At 36.9% G+C, this 22,723-nt stretch overlaps 1 protein-coding gene across 5 annotated transcripts in view; it reads left to right on the top strand.

Annotated features, from left to right (window-relative positions):
* AFG1L (AFG1 like ATPase) overlaps positions 1-22,723 on the top strand; it is a 67,028-nt gene that overhangs the window by 21,005 nt on the left and 23,300 nt on the right. For all 5 annotated transcript variants that reach the window (XR_014174516.1, XM_081942866.1, XM_081942864.1 and 2 more), the window contains 3 exons: positions 6,183-6,282; positions 12,623-12,681; positions 22,103-22,185. Coding sequence is in view for 4 of the 5 variants with exons in the window: in XM_081942866.1 (XP_081798992.1) it covers positions 6,183-6,282; positions 12,623-12,681; positions 22,103-22,185 (242 nt within the window). In the remaining variant the exon portion in view is untranslated. The remainder of the gene's footprint in view (positions 1-6,182; positions 6,283-12,622; positions 12,682-22,102; positions 22,186-22,723) is intronic.

Raw genomic sequence — 22,723 nt, forward strand, 5'->3', positions numbered from 1 at the left:
CAGAGCCGCGGGCTGGAGCTGTGCAAAAAGTCTGCTTGGGCTGGGGGGGGGGGAAGGGAGGGAAGCCTGGGACAGCCATGCTTCCCTCCCTCCCACCCCCGCCCGAGCAGGCTTCTTGCACAGCTCCAGCCCGCGGCTCCAATGAAAATCCACAGTCCGAAGTGCTGCCACTTCCAGGCGGGATATATTATGCCTCGCCCACGCCGCCGCCGTTGCACCCAGATGGAAAGGGAGCCTTCGCGCCCCCCTTTACGGAGCCTCGCACCCCCCCAGGGGGGCGCGCCCCACTATTTGAGAACCGCTGGGTTAAGAGAAAGTGACTGGGCCAAGGTCACCCAGCTGGCTTTTTCCCTAAAGTGGGACTAGAACTCAGTTTCCTAGTTTCTAGCCTGCGGCCTTACTCTATACAAACTGATTCTCTCCTTTTAACATTGCCATTTAAAATGTGGCATCCAGTATTCTGATTTTCTTAGAGTCCCAATTATTATGGACAGTACTGATACTTACTAGTTTTTCTTGCATTGCAGGGATAGAACAGTATATAATATTTTTGGAAGGAGAAGAAAATAGCTGTGCTCGAGCAATGAATGTATTTCTGAATTGAAGTGCATTCTTTTTTCCGTTTTTAATGAAGTATTTCCATTTCATAACTTCCCTATTCCATAAAGTCCTTTTTTAATCTTGAGGATGCATCTTTATGCTTTAAAGCTGAAAGCAGGATTTTCTGCAATTTTTAGTTGAGAGAAGAAGTTGTCAGTTTGGTTTTAGTTTGGAAGTTTAAGAAACCTAGAGCAGAGCTTTCTTTTTTGTTGGTTGGACATAGTCATAGGGAATTCTATGATATATCACTATATATATATATATATATATATATATATATATATATATATATATATATATATATATATATATATATATATATATATATATATATATATATATATATATATATATATATATATATATTCCTACTTGGCATATGAAAATTCACAGCTGGGTTAACAGTAATCAAGGTGGCACAAGGCAATCAAATGTGTTTGTTTCCTGACAGGTGATAAATCTGTTGAGGAGTTCATCATTAAAGTCCTTATAATCCCATTGTGTCCCTAGCATATCCTGCTACTGAGCTACAGACCACTTGTAAATGACCAGTAGAGAATAGGGAATATGATAAGTAGCTTGAATTAGCCAAAAGCAAATTATACCAGTCTAGCTTAATTTCCTCCTTTGATACAAAACTGGCATAGTGGGCTATGGAGATGTAGTATGTGTAATATACCTTGACTTTAAGCCTTGGATACTGTTGAATGGGTATCTGAGGTAAGCTTTACAGTGAATAGCCAGTGTGTATTAATGGGCTATCACAAAGATGAAATTCAATGAAACACAGCTTTAATGTATTATACAGATGAGTAGGTATTTCAAAGGTAGTGATGGTAGATCTGAATTTTGGGTAAACTATGCTAATAATAGAAACAACATTAGATTTTCTATTATACAAAAATCTATTATAAGAAATATACGAGCAAAATATTTCATCTTGTACTTAACAAATGCAAAGATAAAAAAATAATTTATGCCACAATGGCTATCAAGATTCATTGTCTTGATTTTTAAAAAGCTTTTTTTCTCACACGTTTTTGGAGATGAAAATTTGAAATCTTTAGAATTTACCTTAAATTTCCCCTTGGTATTCACCATATTTTTATAACTTTTATTTATAGTTGAATTTACTCTAGAAGAAGCTCCTTGTTTAGCCCTCTTTTCCCATGTCTAAGACAATTATTCCTATAAAATTCTTTACTTAAAAGTTTAGCTTTGCTTTCTTTTACTATTTTCTTGCAGCAACAAGTATCACACTACACATTATACAACCTCTCTCATCATCTTAGAAATAACTCCTCTATGTATTTTTCTCATCTACAGCATTTTCATTCTTATTCTTACACCTTGCAGATTTTCCATACTTTCTATTAATATAGACACTTCTGTTGTACTCTGTAACATGATTCTTTTAACTTTATTTCCTTTTATTCACCTTCCATTCATTTTGTTGCTAAATTAATCTATCTCCTAATACTTTTTTCCATAAACCATTCAAACATTCTCTTCTAGTTCCTCAGCTCAATTCAGCTTAACACAGCTCAACTCAGGTCTTCTTCGCCTCCCTTCCCTCCTCTCCCCTCCCCTCCACCATATGTCTCACATTCACAACCTGAATGTGGAGTTCACCAAAGAATATCCATTACTACTTACATCTCTGAATGGCTCAATCATTTTACTTTCTCATCTAATTTTCATCCATTATTCACGTTACCCAACAAAATAAATTTTCCACTGAATCACATTCACACAGACTGTTGCAGATTTTCCCCTAAAACCTATCCCTATTTTTCCCTTATCACTTTTTATTGGAGTGTTAAGTTCCAACTAACAACCTATGGTTTCCTACTTTCATATGCATTCACCTTAATTTACATCACATTAATTCATTTTGCACATATATTTAGCCCTTTCATTCATAATTAAATACATCCTGAACTTTTTAAATGTATTCATAAACTTCACTTTAAAAGAACAGGCCACCATTACTCAAACTTATTATTTTCCTCACAGTTTCACAGACACACAATGTATCTATTTCCTCTTTTTAAAAAAAAAAAATACTACAGTAGATCCCTGTCCTAAATGACTTGAAGCTTCATTAAACTTTGCATTATTTAAAAGTAGCATAAGATACAACTGTTCTGTTCCCCAGCTGTTCTGTCTTCCCACTAATGCCACATTGGGTGCCTCAGTTGAATAGTTGTGGAGTATTGCCTCACTTTTCAGATTCTGCAGTTCAGCAAACTAGTATTTTTGTGATACTTTTCTTTCATTGGTTTGAGACCAAAACACGATGCTTCACTTTCCATAGTTAGATTAGATTAGATTATCAGAGTTGGGTGGGACCTTGTAGGTCATCTAGTCCAACCCCCCGCCCAAGCAGGAGACCCTACACCATTCCTGACAAATGGCAGTCCAATCTCTTCCTGAAAGCCTCCAGGGATTAAGCTCCCACAAAAGTTGATTTTCCTCGAATGTGGAGTTCTGGATTCCCAGTTGCCTTTAACAGTATTTGTTGTTGGATACGGTAAGATATTCTGAAAATGCATTCAAAAGCATTTACAGTATTTATTTACTAGTTTGTTGTTGATAACTTTGTTAAGTGTGGCTTCCTTCTATGATATTAGGTTGCTCAAACAAAAACAAAAAAAGAGATTTGTGCATTTGGACCTGCTGTGGATTTCTTCTTAAAATTTGTCCTTTGCCAAATCTGAAGCTTTGAGTTTGCTTGGGCTGAAGGCAATTGTCTAGCCTCTAGAGCAGTGTTTCTCAAACTTGGTGACTTTAAGTCCTGTGGACTTCAACTCCCAGAATCCCCCGGGGGATTCTGGGAGTTGAAGTCCACAGGACTTAAAGTCACCAAGTTTGAGAAACACTGCTCTAGAGTAAAGCAGTAATGCCATAGTTAGTCCAAAAATGCCCCTCCTAAGGTGCTTTCTTTCAAAAGGCAACTAGACAAAAAGTCCAGTTTTCATTTGAAAGAAAACACTTTTGGGACAACCATGACCTGGATGACTGAGAAACTCCATAGACATTTTCACCTTTCTAGATTCAAAAAAGAGAAGCAGAGCTGCAGTTTTATAGCAGAAACTGAGTGACTGGCTGGTGCTTTTGGTATCATCCCTCCACACACACATACCACCCTCTCTTCCCAATCTCCAAACAGGCTTATCTTTAAATAAGCAAAAAGAAGAACAAATTCTTGATTTAGCATATGAAATCCCCATGGGCACTTTTTAACATAAAATGGTACACAGCCTTCTGGCAAGGTTATGGGGGCTGATGGTTCTGTGCCAACCTTCAGTTCACATTATGCACGTCTGTCATTTCAGATGTGAAACTCTGAGAAAAGCAAGGTCATCCAGCTGCTTATGGACCAACTGGAAGTCCTCCTTTTGGTTACACTGCCTTAGTCTGATGTCACGTTCTATATCTCTACTTTAAAAAAAAACCCAGGCATTTCAGACATGAAATAACTTTATTTTCATATAAATAGCAAAAGAGTGGTTGGTCTTGGGATCCAGGATACTTGTAAAGAGTAAAGTAATATTGTTATATACTGTAGGCAGTGCTTGTAAGACAAGCCAAGAAAACAATTTTAAATACTTAGTAAGAACAAGTTTCATTAAATGCAGGAGGACCTTCTGAGTAAAACATGTCTAAGATTGTACTGTTACACTCCTGGTTTTGTGATAACACTAATTACTTAAACATACTTATATTTACTATTCATCCCAAGAAATTGTACCAATCAGAGGATAACTGGGGATCAGGTACTTAGACACACGCATTATTTAGATTTTTTTTAAAAAAAACTTATGTGAGAAGAAAGCAGCTCTAGGTCATACAAATCTTTTCTCTTAAATGCAAATGAAATTTCACCATTCTCTCCATTAGCAGACATCTCTTATTGGTAATTTGTATTCTTTTCTTTTGTTCACATCCATAATGAATGCTGAGCACAGGCAGAACCTGAGCTTTGAGATGCTTTCACTTTTGTCTTCCTCTCCAAAGCTACAGAGGATCAAAAGGACCTAAATTGGCATTAAATATACCAAATGACTCTTGCTTTTTTAAAAATTATGTAACTTTAAAAAATAATCACTTTTGGTAGACAAGTAGATTTAAATTCTGCAAGAGCAAAAGACCAACTACGTCCTCGTTGTATTTTCTCCGGTCATAATTTTTTCTCTATTTAATGTTCCTAGCTGCTATGCTTTATCGGAAATGTTCCTTTGGGAAATTAAATATGTCCTGTTCCGTATAGTTTTCTATTTCTCAAGCGGAAGACTCTTTTTTTCTTCCTCCTGTCTTATTTTACCTGTTTTAGAGGTCTCATCAAAATGAATACCTGCTTTTAGTTACCCAATGCCTTTCTGATTTTGATTTTGATTTTGATTTTGTTTCTTATTGACAGGCTCAAAGACACTAAGTTTCGATTTGTTAGATTGCATTTTTCTTCACTGCCTCTCTACACTTGTAGTTGCCTGCCTGCTCATTTTAAGAAAATAGTCAATTACCTAAAAGATGTATAACTTGATTTAGGTAGAGCAGTTTCCAAAGGCAGAAGCATGGAAGAACACTGTGTGTGGAAGTCTCCTAGGTGTAGAGTGGGAATAGTTGTGAGGTTTGGAGTGGGAATATTTTTTCTCAGCCTGTTTTATCATGTTCCTCTTTTATATTGGTAGTATTCATCTGCTGGGAATTTACATATTTAAGTGAAGTTCTGCATATAATAAAATTAGTGTCTTTAGCACAGCTGTAATGATTTGAGGAACAATAAGTGGGGAAGTGAAAATCCTCAGACAAAAGTTTCTTTTTGTCATGAATTGTTGCTCCCCCTTCTTCATTTAAGAGAGAGAGAGTGTGTGTGTGTCTGTATGAGAGAGAATGATTTGTGTCTGTGAAGGTTAGAAGAGGCTGACTGTGCTGGAACTGACTGCAGTGCCTTTTTGATTATTCATGGACAGTAATAGAAGGCACTTAAAAAGAACAATGAAATTGCTTATTTTTTTGTGATGGGCCATCTGTTGAATTGTTTTGTGTAACAATCGCACAATAGTATCTATGTCATATCATTCTATTTTCAACAGCAGCTGATGATGTATACTTGGCCACTTGTCCTATTTTCTAAAAGTCCCATGACCATTTAAAGTCACCTCTGTGAACCTTTTCTGGAAAGGTAATAGAAATGTAGAGCAGCTGGTGTGTATTTTCTTTCCCGATCTTCTGGCAGGTTTGTGTATTTGTAAGTGTTTCAAACTAAGGGGCTTTTAAAATCTTAAATCTCTTCTTTCCCAACTGGAGTTTTAGAATGAAAGTTAACCAGAATTGTTTAGCAATCTGGAATAAAGACTTGTCTTGAGAAAAGATTGCTACATACTCCCTGCTTATTATGTCCCGTCCCACCCACATTTTTTCTTCAAGTGGCAACATAGAATCTTTTGCCTTTGAACCAACAAACCTGACTAAAAAACAAGACAGAAAATAAAAGCCCTCAAAGCAAATTGGATGCAGCTTTGTCAATTGTACAAGTCAAGATCTGCTTTTGACAATAATAGCATTGTCTTCTTCAGGTCACAGATATCGCTGACGCTATGATTCTCAAACAGCTTTTTGAAAACCTGTTCCAAAACGGTGTCATCGTTGTAGCCACATCAAACAGGCCACCAGAAGGTAATAATGAACAATATGCTGATCCTGTTTTTTTTAATGAACGTACAATTAAGTTATCTTAAATGGACTGTGCGTGTGATCTGTCTCTTTTACCGTGTTTGCACTTTTAAGTCTTAAGATCTAACTCTATGTCATACGTTAAATTCTTTCGTGGTTTCTATTAAAAGTAATAAAATTAAATGATATCAATGTGCATTGAGTGGGATCTAAAGTAGTCAGTTATAGATAGAAGAACTGCACTCTCAGAAAGATGTTTTCTGTTAGCATTGTTCTCCTTTTCTGAATGAAAGTCCCTTCAGTTAAGGCAAATTCAACTACTCTTTCCTTAAAGCATTGAAGAACCAATTGTCCTTTGAAACAAAAAGGTAAGAAATAGAAGTAGCAGGGCAGGGGAGTTAGAGGAAGGACAACACAGTTAATGGTATGTAGCTTCTCCCTGTACAAAGGGGAAGGAAAGTGTGTATTGCCCTTCACTCCTTAAAAGACATATAATTAATATAAAATAGGAAAAAGTAAATTATGCTACAAAAATAGCACAGTGAATGCAAAGCGTTATAGAATATGTAATCTGAAGTCAATAATATTTATTCCAAAGCAAGTACACAGAAAGACACATAATGTGTGGGTATTTATATATTTAGATATGTTTTGTAAGTTGCCTCCGATCACAGCTATAAGCTGCTTGAGCCATTCACAATAATAGCCAGTGAGAATGCAAGAGGAAATAACACCACCATTTAACGTTTTGCATTTTTCTCATTAGGGATTATGCTTTCAACAGTCCAGTCCACTTCAGTTCATGAAATATTATACCATAAAATATTGTTTAGTATTTAAGATGATGCAAAACTATCATCTTAACGTAGTGTTCTGTTTGTTGATGGTTAGAGTGGGATGGGAACCCGTGTCCTTTCAAATGTTATTAAAATACTATTTCCAGCATACAGATAATTGAACTACTTATTCAACTACACTTTGAAGTTATAATGGTGCTGAATGAGTGATAGGTACGACCGGTTCTCAAGGTTCCAGCCATTCCAGAACCCTTGCAGTCACGTGATTGCAAGTTGGATGCTTGGCAATCAGCTGTCGCGATGGTTGCAGCATCCTGTAGTGACATGACCACATTTGTGACTTCCCTGTCCACTTCCCACAAGCAAAGTCAATGATTCCCCACAATCCTGGGCATCTCATGCCTTGTAGGATACGTCGTGGCTAGCAAGTTATGCTTATGCAGTGCCGGAGCACCACCTGTGCCCTCTCTTTCACCTGGAAGTAGCCATCTCTGTGCTCACGCTGCACTGACCATCTGCATACCATCCCATGCCCGGCAGTGATACCCACCCTCCCAACCCGGCCATGCCTGTACTATGGCCTGCACTTAGCTGCCTGCTAATCTGCTTGAAAACCACCCTGGAATTGTGACTTCTGCTAGCTTTCCCATTGCTTTTTCTCATTTGAAGCCAGCCAGAAGTTGTGAGGAGGTCCTCTCTTAACAACCATGATCCTTGCTTAACAACGACAATGGAGAGTGCTAGGATTGCTTTCACTAAGTGGTGAGGTTACGTGATGTCACACTTTACAATTGCATCGCTTAGCGGTGGAAATTCTGGACCCAGTTACCATTATTAAGTGAGGGCCACCTGTACCTCTGTTTTGATCTTGCTGATTCGGGTTGTCGGAATCTGAAGAGCTTGCCACTGAACAAGCTAAACCAATTACCACAGTGTTTCCCCAAAAATAAGACAGGATCTTATTTTCTTTTGAACCCCCCCCCCCCCCGAAACTTGGCCTTATTTTCGGGAAAGTCTTATTATTTTTGAATTTCAGGAGGCGGCAAGCGTAGTCACCTCATGGCTGCTGCTATGTTGTAATATTTTCGGGGAAGGCTTATTTTTGGGGGAGGTCTTATTTTAGCACATGCACTCAAAAGCCCGATTGGGCTTATTATCCAGGGAGGTCTTATTTTCAGGGAAGCAGGATAATGCTAAATATATTTGTAAAGTCAACAGTTGCTACGCATCGCTGGGTGGATTGAAAACCCTACTGGCCAAACAGATTTTATGTAGTATGTTATTCTGCCTGTTTTTTTTTAGCCTGTATAGTTCTTCTGTCTTAACTAGACCTATTTCAAAATCTTAGAAATATTTGTATTTACAGTTTATGTTTCAACTTTGTATGCCATTCTTAAAAGCATAGTTTAGTAATTGAGACCAGTCATTAAAAATAAAATGATGTATTATCTTCATCAAACTGAATTATAACATGTGTGTAATTATATACATTGAATTGTGCTTTGAACATAAACAAGAATTATAATAGTTGCTGAAGAATTGGCATACAGTAATGTGACCCTAGTACTTCATTTCTGCCAAGTGACAATGCTGCTCTTTTCTGTCTATATGCTTCTAAAACTCATGTGTAAATCTGTTTTATCACTCGGCAAAACTTTTTCAACCCAGATACCTCAAACGGGCTTGCTTACGAAGTGTGTCTAAAATCTGGGGATCCGTGACTCCTGTGGAATTCAAATTTGATATATTAAAAAAACATTTTATGACATAAAATTACCATTCAGAATTTTATGACATAATGCAAAAGTCATAAAACATTTCCTGTAGTCAATTCCCAATGTTTGACTGTACTCTACAGTTCAACATGGTCTACTTTCAAGGCAGACTCATCTTGGAAATGTTGAATTTTGAAGAATTTTTCCAGTCCATTAGCAGCTCTTGTCATTGTGGAAGGCATTGAGGAATCAGATAATTCTGAAATGATGACCCAATGAGTCACGGCCATGCAAGTGTGGCTGGCCAGCTAAACTTGTTACACTCTAATGAATGCAGCCCTAGATATTTTATATTTTTATAAAATCAAGAGCAAAACCCAAAAGCTGTGGAAAGGCTCAGATTTTTATTTAATTATTTGTATCTCGTTTTTATTATTTTTATAAATAATTTTTAACCAAATGATAATAGTGACGAGTATCAAAGAATACTCTTGAAAACCTGAAGTTGCAAGACATAGAAATGGAGTCAGGAAACACCTGAAAATTGCAAACTTGGGTGAGAAGCAAAGGCTGACCATCAGTGGCTTAAAGAGTTTCCTTCCCTGCCATTATTATTTTTTTCCTAGCACTCATTATTACTTCTGTCTTCCCTGGAGCCATGTTTATAAAAACTTGATATTAGAAAAGTGTTCTGACCCCCCTTCTTCCCTCGCCAACACAGAATACACTCCAGACCAAAACTACTTCAACAGGATTTATTGCACCGACAGACAGACAGATCCTTGGCAGCAATCCACCACGACAAGACTCTCAGAAACCTCCGATACAGAGACACAATAGCAGCTGTCCAGCATGCTAAGCTTCCAAGACAGAACTTTCCGAATAGTTCCTTTGTTGACTTCTGCAAAGGGCGTATGCTCAATCAATCCTTTTATAGACTGAAGGGGAGTCTACTTATCAGCAGCTGAGAGCAATTACTGCCGGTAATTGCGCCCTTGCTCCTTGCGCCTGTGGGCGCGGCGATAATGGGCATCTAAGAACTCCCTGCTTATGTCTGAGTCACTGTCCCATGACTCCTCCACACTGCTCCAAGGCATGGCATCAGGAGCCCCCCTCCTTTGGCTCTCACCGCTGCTCCATGCCTCAGGCGCCTCCTGGTGGCCGACCAGACTCTCCGATCCCTGCTCAGAGTCAGAATCCTGCCCAGGGTCCTCCAGAGCCGACTCATAGGGACCCTCACTCTTGGAGTCTGGTGGCAGCTCCAACGGCTCCTGCTGGACCACAACAGAAAAGTATCAGAATTGCACACTGAATGTCAAAGGACAAAAGAGACATAAAGATCCTCCAAATTCCCTACATTATTTTTCTTGGGATCACATAAGGTTACTAATGAATTAAAATTATGTTTAGTATCAATATATTTATTGCTCTGGATACCGAACTATTGAAACCACTGTCTTTTCCAACTACTTGTACAGACACAAGGAAGAATTTAAATGTAGTAATCAGCCCTAAACAATCCTCTATGTCAGTGATGACAAACCTTTTTTGGCTGCCATGCCAAAAGCAGGGGGAGCACAGGGGGGTTGTGTGCTGGTGTGCCGCACTCATAATGCTATGTGCATGCCCCCCCCAGCGCACGTGCATGTGCACGATCAGCGATTACCCCCCCCCACTTTTGCTGTGGTTTTTTTGCCTTCCCCAGGCTCCATAGTCTTTCTAGAAGCCTGGGGACGGCAAAACAGCCTCCCCTCCCTCCCCCCTAGACACTCCGGAGGCCTCAGGAACTTCCCTAAAGCCTCCGAAGGGCAAAAAACGGACCAGGAAGTTCAGGAATGGTGACTTCTGGTTTGTCCGTAGGGCTGATTTTTGACCTTTGGAGCCTTTAGGGACCTTCATGAGGCTTTCCTGAACGCTCCAGAGGGCGAAAAATGGACCTACGGACAAAACGGAAGTCTGGGTTCCCCGTAGGGCCAATTTTTGACCTCTGGAATCTTCAGAAGGCTTCCCTGAAGGCTCCGGAGGGCAAAACCAGCCCTACGAGCAAACCATAAGTGACTTCTGGGTTCCCCAAAGGGCCGATTTTCGACCTCCAGAGCATTCAGGGGCCTTCAGGAGGCTTCCCTGAAGGCTCCGGAGTGCAAAACCGGCCCTACAAGCAAACCATAAGTGACTTCCAGGTTCCCCATAGGGCCGATTTTCGACCTCCAGAGCATTCAGGGGCCTTCAGGAGACTTCCCTGAAGGCTCCGGAGGACAAAACCGGCCCTACGATCAAACCATAAGTGATTTCCGGGTTCCCCATAGGGCCGATTTTCGACCTCCAGAGCCTTCAGGGAAGCCTTCAGGGAAGCCTCCAGAGGGCGAAAAACGGCCTCAAAAGAAGGCCGAAGTCAGCTGGTCAGCGTTCCCATGCGCTCTGGCCAGCTGACAGGGCATCGCCTTGCTTGCCCTGACAAATGGCTCCGCATGCCACCTGTGCGATAGGTTCGTCATCACGGCTCTATGTGATTTGTATTTAGAGCTGGATTATAAAATATCCTTTTATCAGGATGCTTAATTGATTCAAATTTAATATATATCCCCAAATTTCTATTCCAGAAGTTAACATGGCTATCAAATCCCTGAGAATACAGGTTGTACTTGATTCAAGACTGGTGGCTTAGTGACTATTCATAGTGACGATGGGCCTCCCTGGAGATACTTACGACCCAGTTCCGAAGTGCCAGTAATCCCTCCCTCACAGTCACATGACTGCGCATTGGGTGCTCAGGAGTCAGCCCATGTTTAATGGCCATTTGCAGCGTCCCATGATCATGTGATTGCAATTCACAACAGTTTTGCTGTAAATCAGCATTAATGTCCATTTTCCATGAAAACTGGCCCATAATGAACAATGGGTTGACTTTATAACCACAGTGTTTTCTTAACAACCATCACAAAAAAGGTCATAAAATCAGGTTGGTGATGTGGGTGAGCCACTTTATCATCATCATGCCTAACGACCATGATAGGTAGACTCCATTCTGGTCATAAGTAGAGGACTACCTGCAGTAAGTAGCTGTGTAATTTCCCTTTTTTGTTCCTTTGATTTTTATTGGCCAGTTTGAATTACTTGTATTTTTCCGTGGGATTGCAGATAAGATCTACAAAGTGTATTTTATATTTTATTATTTCCCGTTCCAATTTGCCTTTTTGGTCTATTTATTCTTATAGTAATGTTTGGTCTTTGGGATGTTTGGTTGGAGGACACAACCACGTTTAAATATACCAAGAATTGCTTGGTTGGAAAAGTTGTTTTATATGTCCTGTGTGTGGATGCTGGCTGCATCTGTAATAGCAACTTGGTAATTTTGTCTCCACCACAAGGCACGGGTAGAGACAGATGCCTTGGATGGAGACATAATTGCCCAACTTGCTTTTTGAATGCCAAAGATTGTGCTATTACAATGCTGCATGCCATTTTAATTATTTATTTGTTTGTAGCATTTTTGCAAAAAAAAATGCTACAAAATAAGCAAATGATAAGAATGTACAGTAAATAAAATTACATTTTCTCCTTTTTAAGAAAATTTGCTGTGTACTTTGTCGAAACAGTAACTTTTATTTTCTTGTATGTGACAGTATCTCCCTATCCATCTCTGATACATTTATAGTATTAGCAATTGTATTGAAGTTGATACAATGCTTCTGCTGTTAATTATATCATTTTTTAGATTGGAGGGAAATTAACAATGTATTTTTGTTTTTGGTCCTTGATCATGAGCAATATAATAATAGAGAATTTTAGGAAAAGGATATAGCAAAGATAACACAATATCTTTTCTTTCAGATCTTTATAAAAATGGGCTCCAGAGAGTTAACTTTGTGCCATTTATTGCTGTACTAAAGGTAATAAATATATTTTAAATTATTATTATTAAAAAGTTATTAAGCATTAGGGAAAATATATAAGCAAGCATGAAAAACCCAGAAGAAGGAATAAAAAGTAAAATATAGATGAATAAAGGAGAAGCTATAATAGAGATAAAATTTTCAAGTTTAACATTGCTAGTAAATAATTGAATGTATTATATCACTTTAGCAGAGTAAAAATCACTATTATATTTTAAACCAAAAATGAATATCAATAATTGTGTATGTATGAATCATAATTTCAGTCCATTTTATTAAATCTTGTATTTTTGATATCTTGTAAAACAAAAATATAAATTTTATACATTGAGAAATCCACATTTTTAATGTAGTATAAATCCGTGTATTACTTTTAAAAGGGGATGTTAATTTAGACATAAATGTGTATTTCCATAACTTAGTAAGCCATTTTTCCTTAGATGGAATCAGATGATCTTTCTGGTAAAAATAACATGATACCCTTGAAACATTTATTTTTGTTAACATGGCATTGTTTTTGCTTTTTCATATTTTTGTTGGAGAACTAACTTTTAAAAAGTTACTATAGTGAATATGGTTCCCTAAATCCATGTTTTCTTGTTAAATGCAAAAGAAGCAAGGGGGAAAGTATTTATATAACTGTGGGGTTGCATGGCTACATTGTGGCTTCCCAAATTTCATTGGCTTTTTCTGTGTTTAAAAAGACTACCAGGAAGAGAAGGGGGAAAATACACCAGAACAGATAGAGATAGTCCTCAACTTACAACCATTCGTTTTAGTGACCATTACGACCCTTGCAGCATCCTCATGGTCATGTGATCAAAATCTTGAAGCTTGGCAACTGGCATGTATTGATGACGTGATGCAGTGTCCTGGTATCATGTGGCCACCTTTTTTGACCTTCTGACAAACAAAGTCATTGGGGAAGCCAGATTCACTTAAGAACCATGTTACTAATTAACAACTGTGGTGATTCACTTAACAATTGTGTTAAGAAAGGTAAAATGGGACAAAACTCACTTAACAACAGATATTTTAGTTTGGTTGTGGTTGCAAGTCAAGAACTATCTACATTCACTTTTAATTCATTTAATTGAGGCCTCATAAAAATTCAGGGCAAACTCAACAGGGTATCACAGTGGTTTAAGAGACCTTGCATTGGATTCTTTTCTTACTGATTGCTGGTACGTAGTACAATAATTTAGTATTTCAGTACAGTAGTGGGGAAAAATTTTTTTTTCCACCTCTGATAGTCAGTAATGTGCCTATGAAATATGTATATCTGTATTATGTATGTTTATGTAGGTATGTATCAGTGGTGGGTTGCAGGGGGTACGCCCCAGTACGGGCATACCGAAGCCAGCGTGGAGCATTGGATACCGTTCCGGTACGGTGTTCCAGAGGACCCACCCGCCCGCCCTTACTTCTAACCGTCCTTTTACATCTTCAGTACTTCCATGCACGCGCACAGCGCGTACAGTGCCTGAGCAATACTCCGCTGAGCAGCTGGAGTGTCACGGAGGCTTGCAGAAGCGCCAAGACGCATGCGTGCGGGCTGTGCGTCCACGTGGACGTCGGAAAGCCTGTTCCAACCGTACCGGTTGGAACAGAATCTGCAACCCACCATTGGTATGTATATGTGTACAATTATTTTGATCAATACAAAAAACATCAGTAAATACTATTATATAGGAAATGCATTGCATTTATATATTTAAATCCTGTCTTTGAAACTTAATGAAATTTTAAAATGCTTGATTGAATCATCTCCATATAAAATAAGCAATTAAAGGGATAATATTTTTAAATAAGTCTGTAGCTTTTCTTACAGTCGAAGTAATCAGCAGCACATGATTTCTATGGAAAATATAAACTCATAAAATTGCGTAGAAGATGCTAAAGTCTGCAAATGTGAAACCACTTTTGTATTAACTGAAATCAGTAGGGCATCTTTTTTCTGTGTTAGCATATTATTTCAATTGTCATCTTTCATTTGTGGGACCCAAAAATGATTTCTGTTTTTTTTCCCCTTTAAATTTCATGTTTTGTGGTTCTGTATAGTGACCTAATTTCACTTCAGCTCTGACTATTCTTGAACTTCTCCTACATCTCTTATTATTGTTTAAGTAGTAGTATTGCAGCTGCATATTTTCCTGGAAATCAGATGTACTTCATTTTATGAAACTTGTCTTTGAATAAATTTTAGATTAGGTTATTGGCTTGTTTACAACAGTGCTGGCTTTATCCCTGCTAAATTATTATTTGTATGGTCTCAAACTTGTTAGTGATAATAAGTATATTTAACTACTATTCTGTTGGGTCAAGAATGGTTTTCTCTACAGCCTGGCAAATTCTGAGCCATTTGAGGGCAAAATCGCATCTTTTAGCACCAGTGTGAAAATATAAAATGTTTCTGATGTGTTCTGCCTTTGTCGGGCCACCTGTGTAAGGCTGAACAAATTTGTTTCTTCTGATTTCTTTAAAAAAGTCATTCTGGTGATTAAACTGATTTGTCAGTTAATTCTGTTCTAAGGCGGCGATAGCCTAGTAGCTTTCAGTACGCTGAATAGTTTAAAGTTGCTTTTGTGGTCAGTGTCAGCACCCTGACCTCTGCTAAGCTGTCACCTGAGTCAGAATTCCTGGGATTAAGTCTTTGATATTGTGATGTCTTCACTTATCTATTGACTTTTTCAGTGCTGAAGATGTTAGGCCTTTTGATTTCTTTCTTAGTGCGAAGCCAAGCAAGTCTTCAATAGAAGTCTTTCTTTCCCAAGCTGTGGCAGTTGTAGACTCCGTCTTTCTCTTTTCTCTGTATTAATTAAATGGATTACTTTTGGGATATACAATGCAGTTCCGTTGTTGGGAATCCCTGGGCTTAATATAATAAAAAAAAAGAGGCTCTGTGTGTCTATACACATGCAGGCATACACTCATGAATATAATAAAATGTTAGAATAGGTTTGGACTTAGATCCACGTTCACTACATAGCTCTGTTCTGTGACTGCTTTTAATGTGATCTCTTCTGAAGCATTTTGTCTGAAAGCATCTATGCTTTAGCCTACAAAATTAGAACTTAAGACTTTCGTTTGCTCCTCTTAAAGGTTTCCTATAGAATGGGACTCAAGAGTACACTGAATGCATTTATTCATTTTGTCTCTTCTAGAACCACAACACAAATTCAATATTCAAGAACCAGGCAACAGTTATTAAAACATTTGGATTCAATGAAGTTATTTTGAAACTATAGAAAAGTAAATTGCGTCTGTATGTAAGTGCCAATTATTTTTCCCAGGCCATTGTTTGACCGTTCTTCATTTTTCAAAACAAATTATCACCTAATGTTAAAATAATTGCGGCAAACTCTTAACATTCTCTTCCCTTTTTATTGTAATATTAATGACTCTTTTAATCCTGCTGCAGCAAATTAACTCTTTGGTTCAAACAAGTTACGCACATTTTGGAACAGCTACCTAATAGTGTTTTCTTCAGGTATTGGGATGTTTGCTTAATTAGCATATGGCACTTCTCTTTGCTTGTAGTACAATATGAAATAAAGCTGAGCCCCATCTTTCTGTGTAGCCCATTCCCCAAAGTCTCAGCTAGTTAATAAAGTTTGTAAGGGATTTATCACAGGCTCCAGGAAGGTCCACAGAGAAGAACATTAATCCAATAAACATTTCATTGAGCTCATGAAAAGAAAGCATCAGGAGAAGAGAAGCTCCTGAAGAAGAAAAGCCTATCATTGGCAATTTTCTTCATGCAGAATTGTTAGAAATTTGCCAGATTAAGAAAAGGAGTCTTCAAATTTAGCAGCTAAATTGTGTTAAGAAGAATGGGAATAGTTTGAACCTTACGTGGTGAATATTCAAAAAAAGCCACAACTGTTTTCTTCAAAGACTTACTGTGGAGCTGGATGGACAGGGCAAGAGGAGGTTGTGAGAAACCCAAATAGCAAATAACGGTGGTTGAAAGTTGAGGGAGGGGGGGAGGAATAGATAATTAGATATAATTAGTGTGTATGAATTGTTGTCTCCCTGCCCTTGGCTTGAATAAATTTGGAAGGAACAAATCCAAGTGGCAAAACTGCTTTGATGTAAGAGGAGTCATTGTGGCTTGGCAGCATAAAGGCAGTGTTTTATACTTCTTTTATAATGGTTGTGATACAGAAAGGCTGAATGCACTGTGCACCCCCCAACAGCTCCCCCCAGTCTGCTTTACAGCAAAGACTTTTGGATTCCCTTGAAACAAAATGCAGCAGAAGTTTTTAGTTGTGGGTAATGAGGTACTGGACCTCATCAGAGTTAGGCATAAGCCATCCTTAGCCTTTGCTTAGATCTTAATCACTTTTGTATTGTGGGAAAGCTAGTTTCAAAAATCAACACGTCTTTCTTCATTTTTTTTTCCACCCTTCCTATTTGAATCTTTGGCAAAAGGAAAGACCAATGCAGAAAAGTGCAAATCCAAGTTTAAAGAGTGGAAATCTAGTGAGAATATTTCATTCTAAGTAGAAGTACAGCAGAATAGTGTATTTACATACCGGTATTTATATCTTTTTAATGTCCGACGGTTTTATTCTAACACGCTATTTACCGTTTTCACTTCTACTTATTTGAATAATGTTAAGAAATCTGAAAATATATTTCTATTTTCTCCTTGTGTGACAAATGTGAATACTTTTATGGCTAATTCAAAATATCCCATCAAAGATCAAGATTTGATTTACATGTTGTACCTGAACAAAAAAAAAGTCCCAAGAAATCTTGAAAAAACAAACTGCCTTATAGCTGAATTTTTTTGTTTTTTTTTACATTGCAAATTTTATCATCTTTGTCAATATATTAATTGCTATAATATATGCCTCTACGTGGGAACAATTAGCAAAATATCCAATTAGAATTAGAAACTAATTCAGAAGCTAAATGTATTCAGCTGAGATTCCAGAGAACAATACTGTTTTGGAAAAGAAACCTTGTTCATTTTGTACCGATCTGTATTATTTTAAAATATAAGGAATAAATCGTAAAATTGTTTAAACAATAGTTCAAGCAATTTGAAAACTTTCTGCAAATATCAAGAAATGCCAATATGATTTAATTAGTCCATAGAGGACTCATTCTTTTTCATTTTGTCATCAAACTCTGCAACTTAGCAAACAGAGTCATCAGATTGCTGTGTATCTTAGCTCAAAGATTTAATCCATTTAGGATGTCTTGTTAGATTTCTGGTATTCAAAGATATAGAACTAAACAGTTACGTTAAGGAATGCCATGGGTTTTTCAGCATGCTTCAGAGTTGCTGTTATTAGGAAAAGGAACCGAGTGTTTAATTTAACCCTTTGAGGGCTTATTATATAGAACAAGTAGCCTTTTGTACTCAAGTTGTACACTCTGAAAAAAGCAACACCTGAATATCTCTGAAGCTTGGATAATTATGCTCAATTGTGTTTTTGCTGGTATAGGTCACAGGAAATTCACTTGGGGTAGAGTCTGTACAAAGCTAAGATATATGCAGATTTTCTGTTGTTGGATTGTGTAAAAATTATTTACTGTTAATACTTGCATAAAGGTTAGAAAGGTTGATGAAGTGATATTTAGTATTGCTTTACTATTCACTGTGTGTCAGGATGTAATTATGACTGATTCATGGAACTGTCTTCCGAACGAACCATCTTTATTAAAATGCTGATCAAGATAAGAGCTGACAGTAATAAAGAATAGAACATTTTAGTCTTGTTGCTTTTCAGTGATTGCTAATTACCCTAGAGGTCATGTATAGTGCCTGGGAGGATTCATTGACATTATTTTCTTTTAAGTCTGCTGTTTGAACAACATCAGAACATGAAGACAAAGACTAAGTGCACATTGAACAATAGTTTGACCAAGTTTTTTATTTCACAAAATGCTGGATGATTCTTCTTTTTCTGTTTTTTTTTTTTTTTGTTACAGAGATATATGTTCTCCTGAGAAGGGAAAAATCTTTATTTTAAAGAACTTTTACCTTAATTATATCCATCACAGTCATCACAAGGTCAAATGCATGAGGAGGAAACAATATATTGCTACTCTCCTATTGTTTGCTATGAGCAAAGCATAACATAATCTTTTTCCTGTGACTTTGGTTATCACATAAATCAGAATCTTTGGTCTTTTGATTAGATTAAAAGATGCATTTTACCTCACAACATACACTCAAGCTGAGCTTTTGCACAGCGTATGCTATGTGTAGGATTGTGTGACCACCAGTTATATTTTAAGTCCAAAAGAAAGAGATGACTTAAGAAAGATTTTCAGGAGTTAGATTAATTGGTAAAAGATATGAAGGGTGAGCAATGAAGCAAACAGTGGATTAGATTAGCGAGCACAAAATATGAAGGGAAACAGAAGGAATCAACTGGATCCAGTGTCTTATTGCACTGTGGAAATCATCATACTTAATAGTATACTCAGGATGTACTACTTAGTGAAAGTGAGGGAGGAACAGTATTTGTAAGTCCCACTTCCTTCAGCAGTCTTCCATTCCAAGGCTTACAATTACATGATTTAAACAATTCTTGTGATAGAAAAAACTTTTTTGTTTACAATAGAATTTTGTTGGATTTTATCCAACTTGTTTGGTCAGAAATACTTAAAATTCAGGAAGTATAATAGGATGTGGTTTGAATCAGCTTACTTGAATGTTTGCATGTTATTTTTAAGCAATAAGCCATATTCAAGACAATGTATAGTGTCAGAAAATAAATGGATTTTTCTCTACCCAAAACTACACTAAAAATCTAGGAATGGTTGATTATTGGAGAAAAATTCATCTCTTGACAATCATATGGCCACTAATTTTCAATCACTTACGATAAACAACTTCAATGAAAATACTTTTTTTAATGATTTCCTGTTCCAAAAATCTAGCTACTGAAGCAAAACTGAGGTATCTCTGCGCTCTGCATCTAATCCAGTCATCAAGCTGACCCTTTATAAGGCCTATGAAATCTTTTCCCAAATCATATAAAAATAATTGAGTTCAAGATAGTTTCCAAGAGCACAATCTTATAACTAGAGCTACAACAGTGAATCCTGGGAATTTGAACAAGAATTTCTTAAATATCAGCCATTTATAATATAAAAATAGAATGCATTTGAAATTTAATAGCTATTGGAATCACAATTGAGCATAATGTCTTTTCTAAAGATTTTACTCTATGTAAATTGTTACTTATCAAAATTTCTGGAACCAATGTCTTGTACTCTCTTAAGATGCAGGTAGTTGTTTACATTTTCTGCTATATATTTTCATCCATTTTAATCTATAGTGTTTGTACATTATACAAACTATAATCAAGAGTATTTTGTCAACTCCTCAATGGAAATAGTTTTCCCTATAGTAGAGTGGAGAAAGTAAGAGGAAGTGCCATCATAGGAGCGAACGCCCATCTACATCAATAGGATTTCATGTGTTACCACTTCTTTAGATTAGCTGTTTTTCCAACCAGAACCAAAACTATACTTGTTGGCTTTACAGGATAGTAAATTCAGTAAATTTTATTTATTCCCATGGCATTTAATTCCAGTGTTTCTCATACATTATTCTTGATGTGTTGATTTGCATCTTACATTAAGTACAAGTTAACATTGCCCATGATCAGACGTTGGAGGAACTCTAGGACAGTATAAAATGTCAGGGGAGGAGTAGGTTCCCTTTCCTTTTCTTTTAATGAAGTTTGACAAATCTGATTTATATATTTAATGGAAAAATGTACTGCAAGATGTAAATTAAATTCTTATTTTATTTATTGCGTCATCTGTACTTTCGGTGGCTCCTTTTAGAAATCAAGCATCAGTAGTCACCATGTTTTCTAGTCTTCTCTGGAGGGTGTTTGAAAAACTGTAAAAAACATTATTGATTTTTTTCTTGAACTACAGTAGATGTGTTATTGCTGTGTTAGCACTGTTACCATGTGCTGGTTCACTTCTGGAAAACTTATCTCTGCCTACATATTTAGAGTTGCCAAGTTGGAAAAACATTGACATAGAGAATATTTATTGCAGAGTCTCAAGAACACAATCTAGAAGCTAGCAAGAGCAAGTGTGTTCATGGTAGTTATGGAAGGAATGCTATTGGATCCTTCAGGAGAAGACCTTTTTCTTGATGAATCAAGCCATTATACCACAGCACTGCAATATCTGATATATTGCAACATAAAGGAAAAGCTTTCTGTTGATGTATTTGAAAAATGTTTGTGTTTCTGCATGGTTAGTGTAACCAGGAATGTGGATTTTGTGATGGGACTTAACTCATTTTCTCCTAATGTCCCAACACATTTAACATAAATAGTCCATTGAGAGCCACTGCTATTTTATGGAGAAAAATTTCATTCAATAGCAATATTAACTTAAATACCACTGTGTTTGTTAGTCATATAACACCATTTCTACCTTTTTTAAGATGAGGGGAAAGCTTTATAAATATGTTCTGTCTTTCAAAAGAAAAGACAGGATTTTTTGGGTATGCTTGGTATGTGTGAGAGAACTTTTTAAACCATCCTAATTAAACTTCAGAATATGATTGAACGATACACATGCACATACTATGCTATGTAGAAGTAATAATCCAACCCCCAATAATTTGAATAGCTGAATAATTCATAGCCTTGAGGCTAAATGAGGTAAGAAGTCACAGTTCATATCGGTGAAACTAAAATTGTTTCTTTGGCACGACATACAGCTCTACCTTTTGACTGTGCTACCAATTCAGTGGGCTTTTAAACACTATCAGCTAAAATCATATCAAGAGTTTAATGTAAACCAACTCTGTTAGGATTGTAGCTTTGAAAATTAAGGGGGGAAAATACAAACTCCCCTTAAAAGTTCTTTAGCTGCTGATTAGGATTCCCTGATGGTGATTAGTGAGTATGGAATGCAATCATGCCTGTAGGCTTTAATCAGTCCTATGATGGAGAAGTCAGTTACCCAAAGAGAGACCCAATTAATACATGTGTTGTTTCTGTTGGGTGTATTATTTTTAAAAGTTAAAAAAAGAAGAGATGGCAGGAAGATATGCAACGAAGTACAAATCGGGGCACAAATTGAAATTTTGAAGACTATACCAGCTTTTTATTTAGAAAATAATGTTTGATATTATACTTCTTTTACTGTTTTGGTAATAAACATAGAGTCCCAGTGTCAGCTGTTATTTTTAAAAGTATAAACATTCCATATATGCTTTTGCGAGCAAGTTTCTGATATGCAAGTTTTATTTATACAGGTTCTTTCCTCATGCACCTTTTTTTTGGCCAGTAATGTTACATAAGTGTTTATTTTTGCACACAGTTTTTTATTGTTGTTGGGAGAACCACAAACACAAAGTTACATCTGCAGCCTCTGATTAAGAGAAGTAATGCCACCTTTCTTTTGTTTCTCTGCTCAGAAATACTGCAACACTATCCAACTGGATTCTGGAATAGACTACAGGAAGCGTGCACTGCCTGCTGCAGGAAAGCTGTACTACCTGTAGGTAGAAATTAAGACTGACTCGATGCATTTTATTACAACTTTTAGATGGGAAGGAAAACTGAACAAAGTCGGTCCTATAGTCAAGTGCTATAAACCCTAAAGACATTGCTCATACCATCAGATAATATTTCCAGTATCTCCAGTAACATCTTTTTCAAATCTGTGACTGAATTAAGACTAATTAGAAGGGGGGGAGGTGTGCTGCTTGCAGAATGGAAGTGACAGATGGTTTATAAACCAATGAATATCTTCTTGCAAAGAGTGTTCAGTTCCCTGGTAAATAAATGAGCATCCTTATTGTAGTAAAGTAATTATTTATACAAATAGGGGCTCATTTACTATTTGATGTTAACATTTGGGGATTCAAAACTTGGTCTTATTTTGACAGATGATCTGCTTGTATCTAGGATGTTGATTGACTTCAGAATTCTGTATTTCTTGATAATGATAAAAATGAAGCTATAACTATCAGTACAATTTATCTGTATAGCTCTGATTTCTTCTTTCCCTAATGATAGTTTACTCTCAGAGCAAT

Source organism: Natrix helvetica (genome assembly GCF_964273705.1).
Source record: "Natrix helvetica genome assembly, chromosome: 2".
Classification (NCBI taxonomy): domain Eukaryota; kingdom Metazoa; phylum Chordata; class Lepidosauria; order Squamata; family Natricidae; genus Natrix; species Natrix helvetica.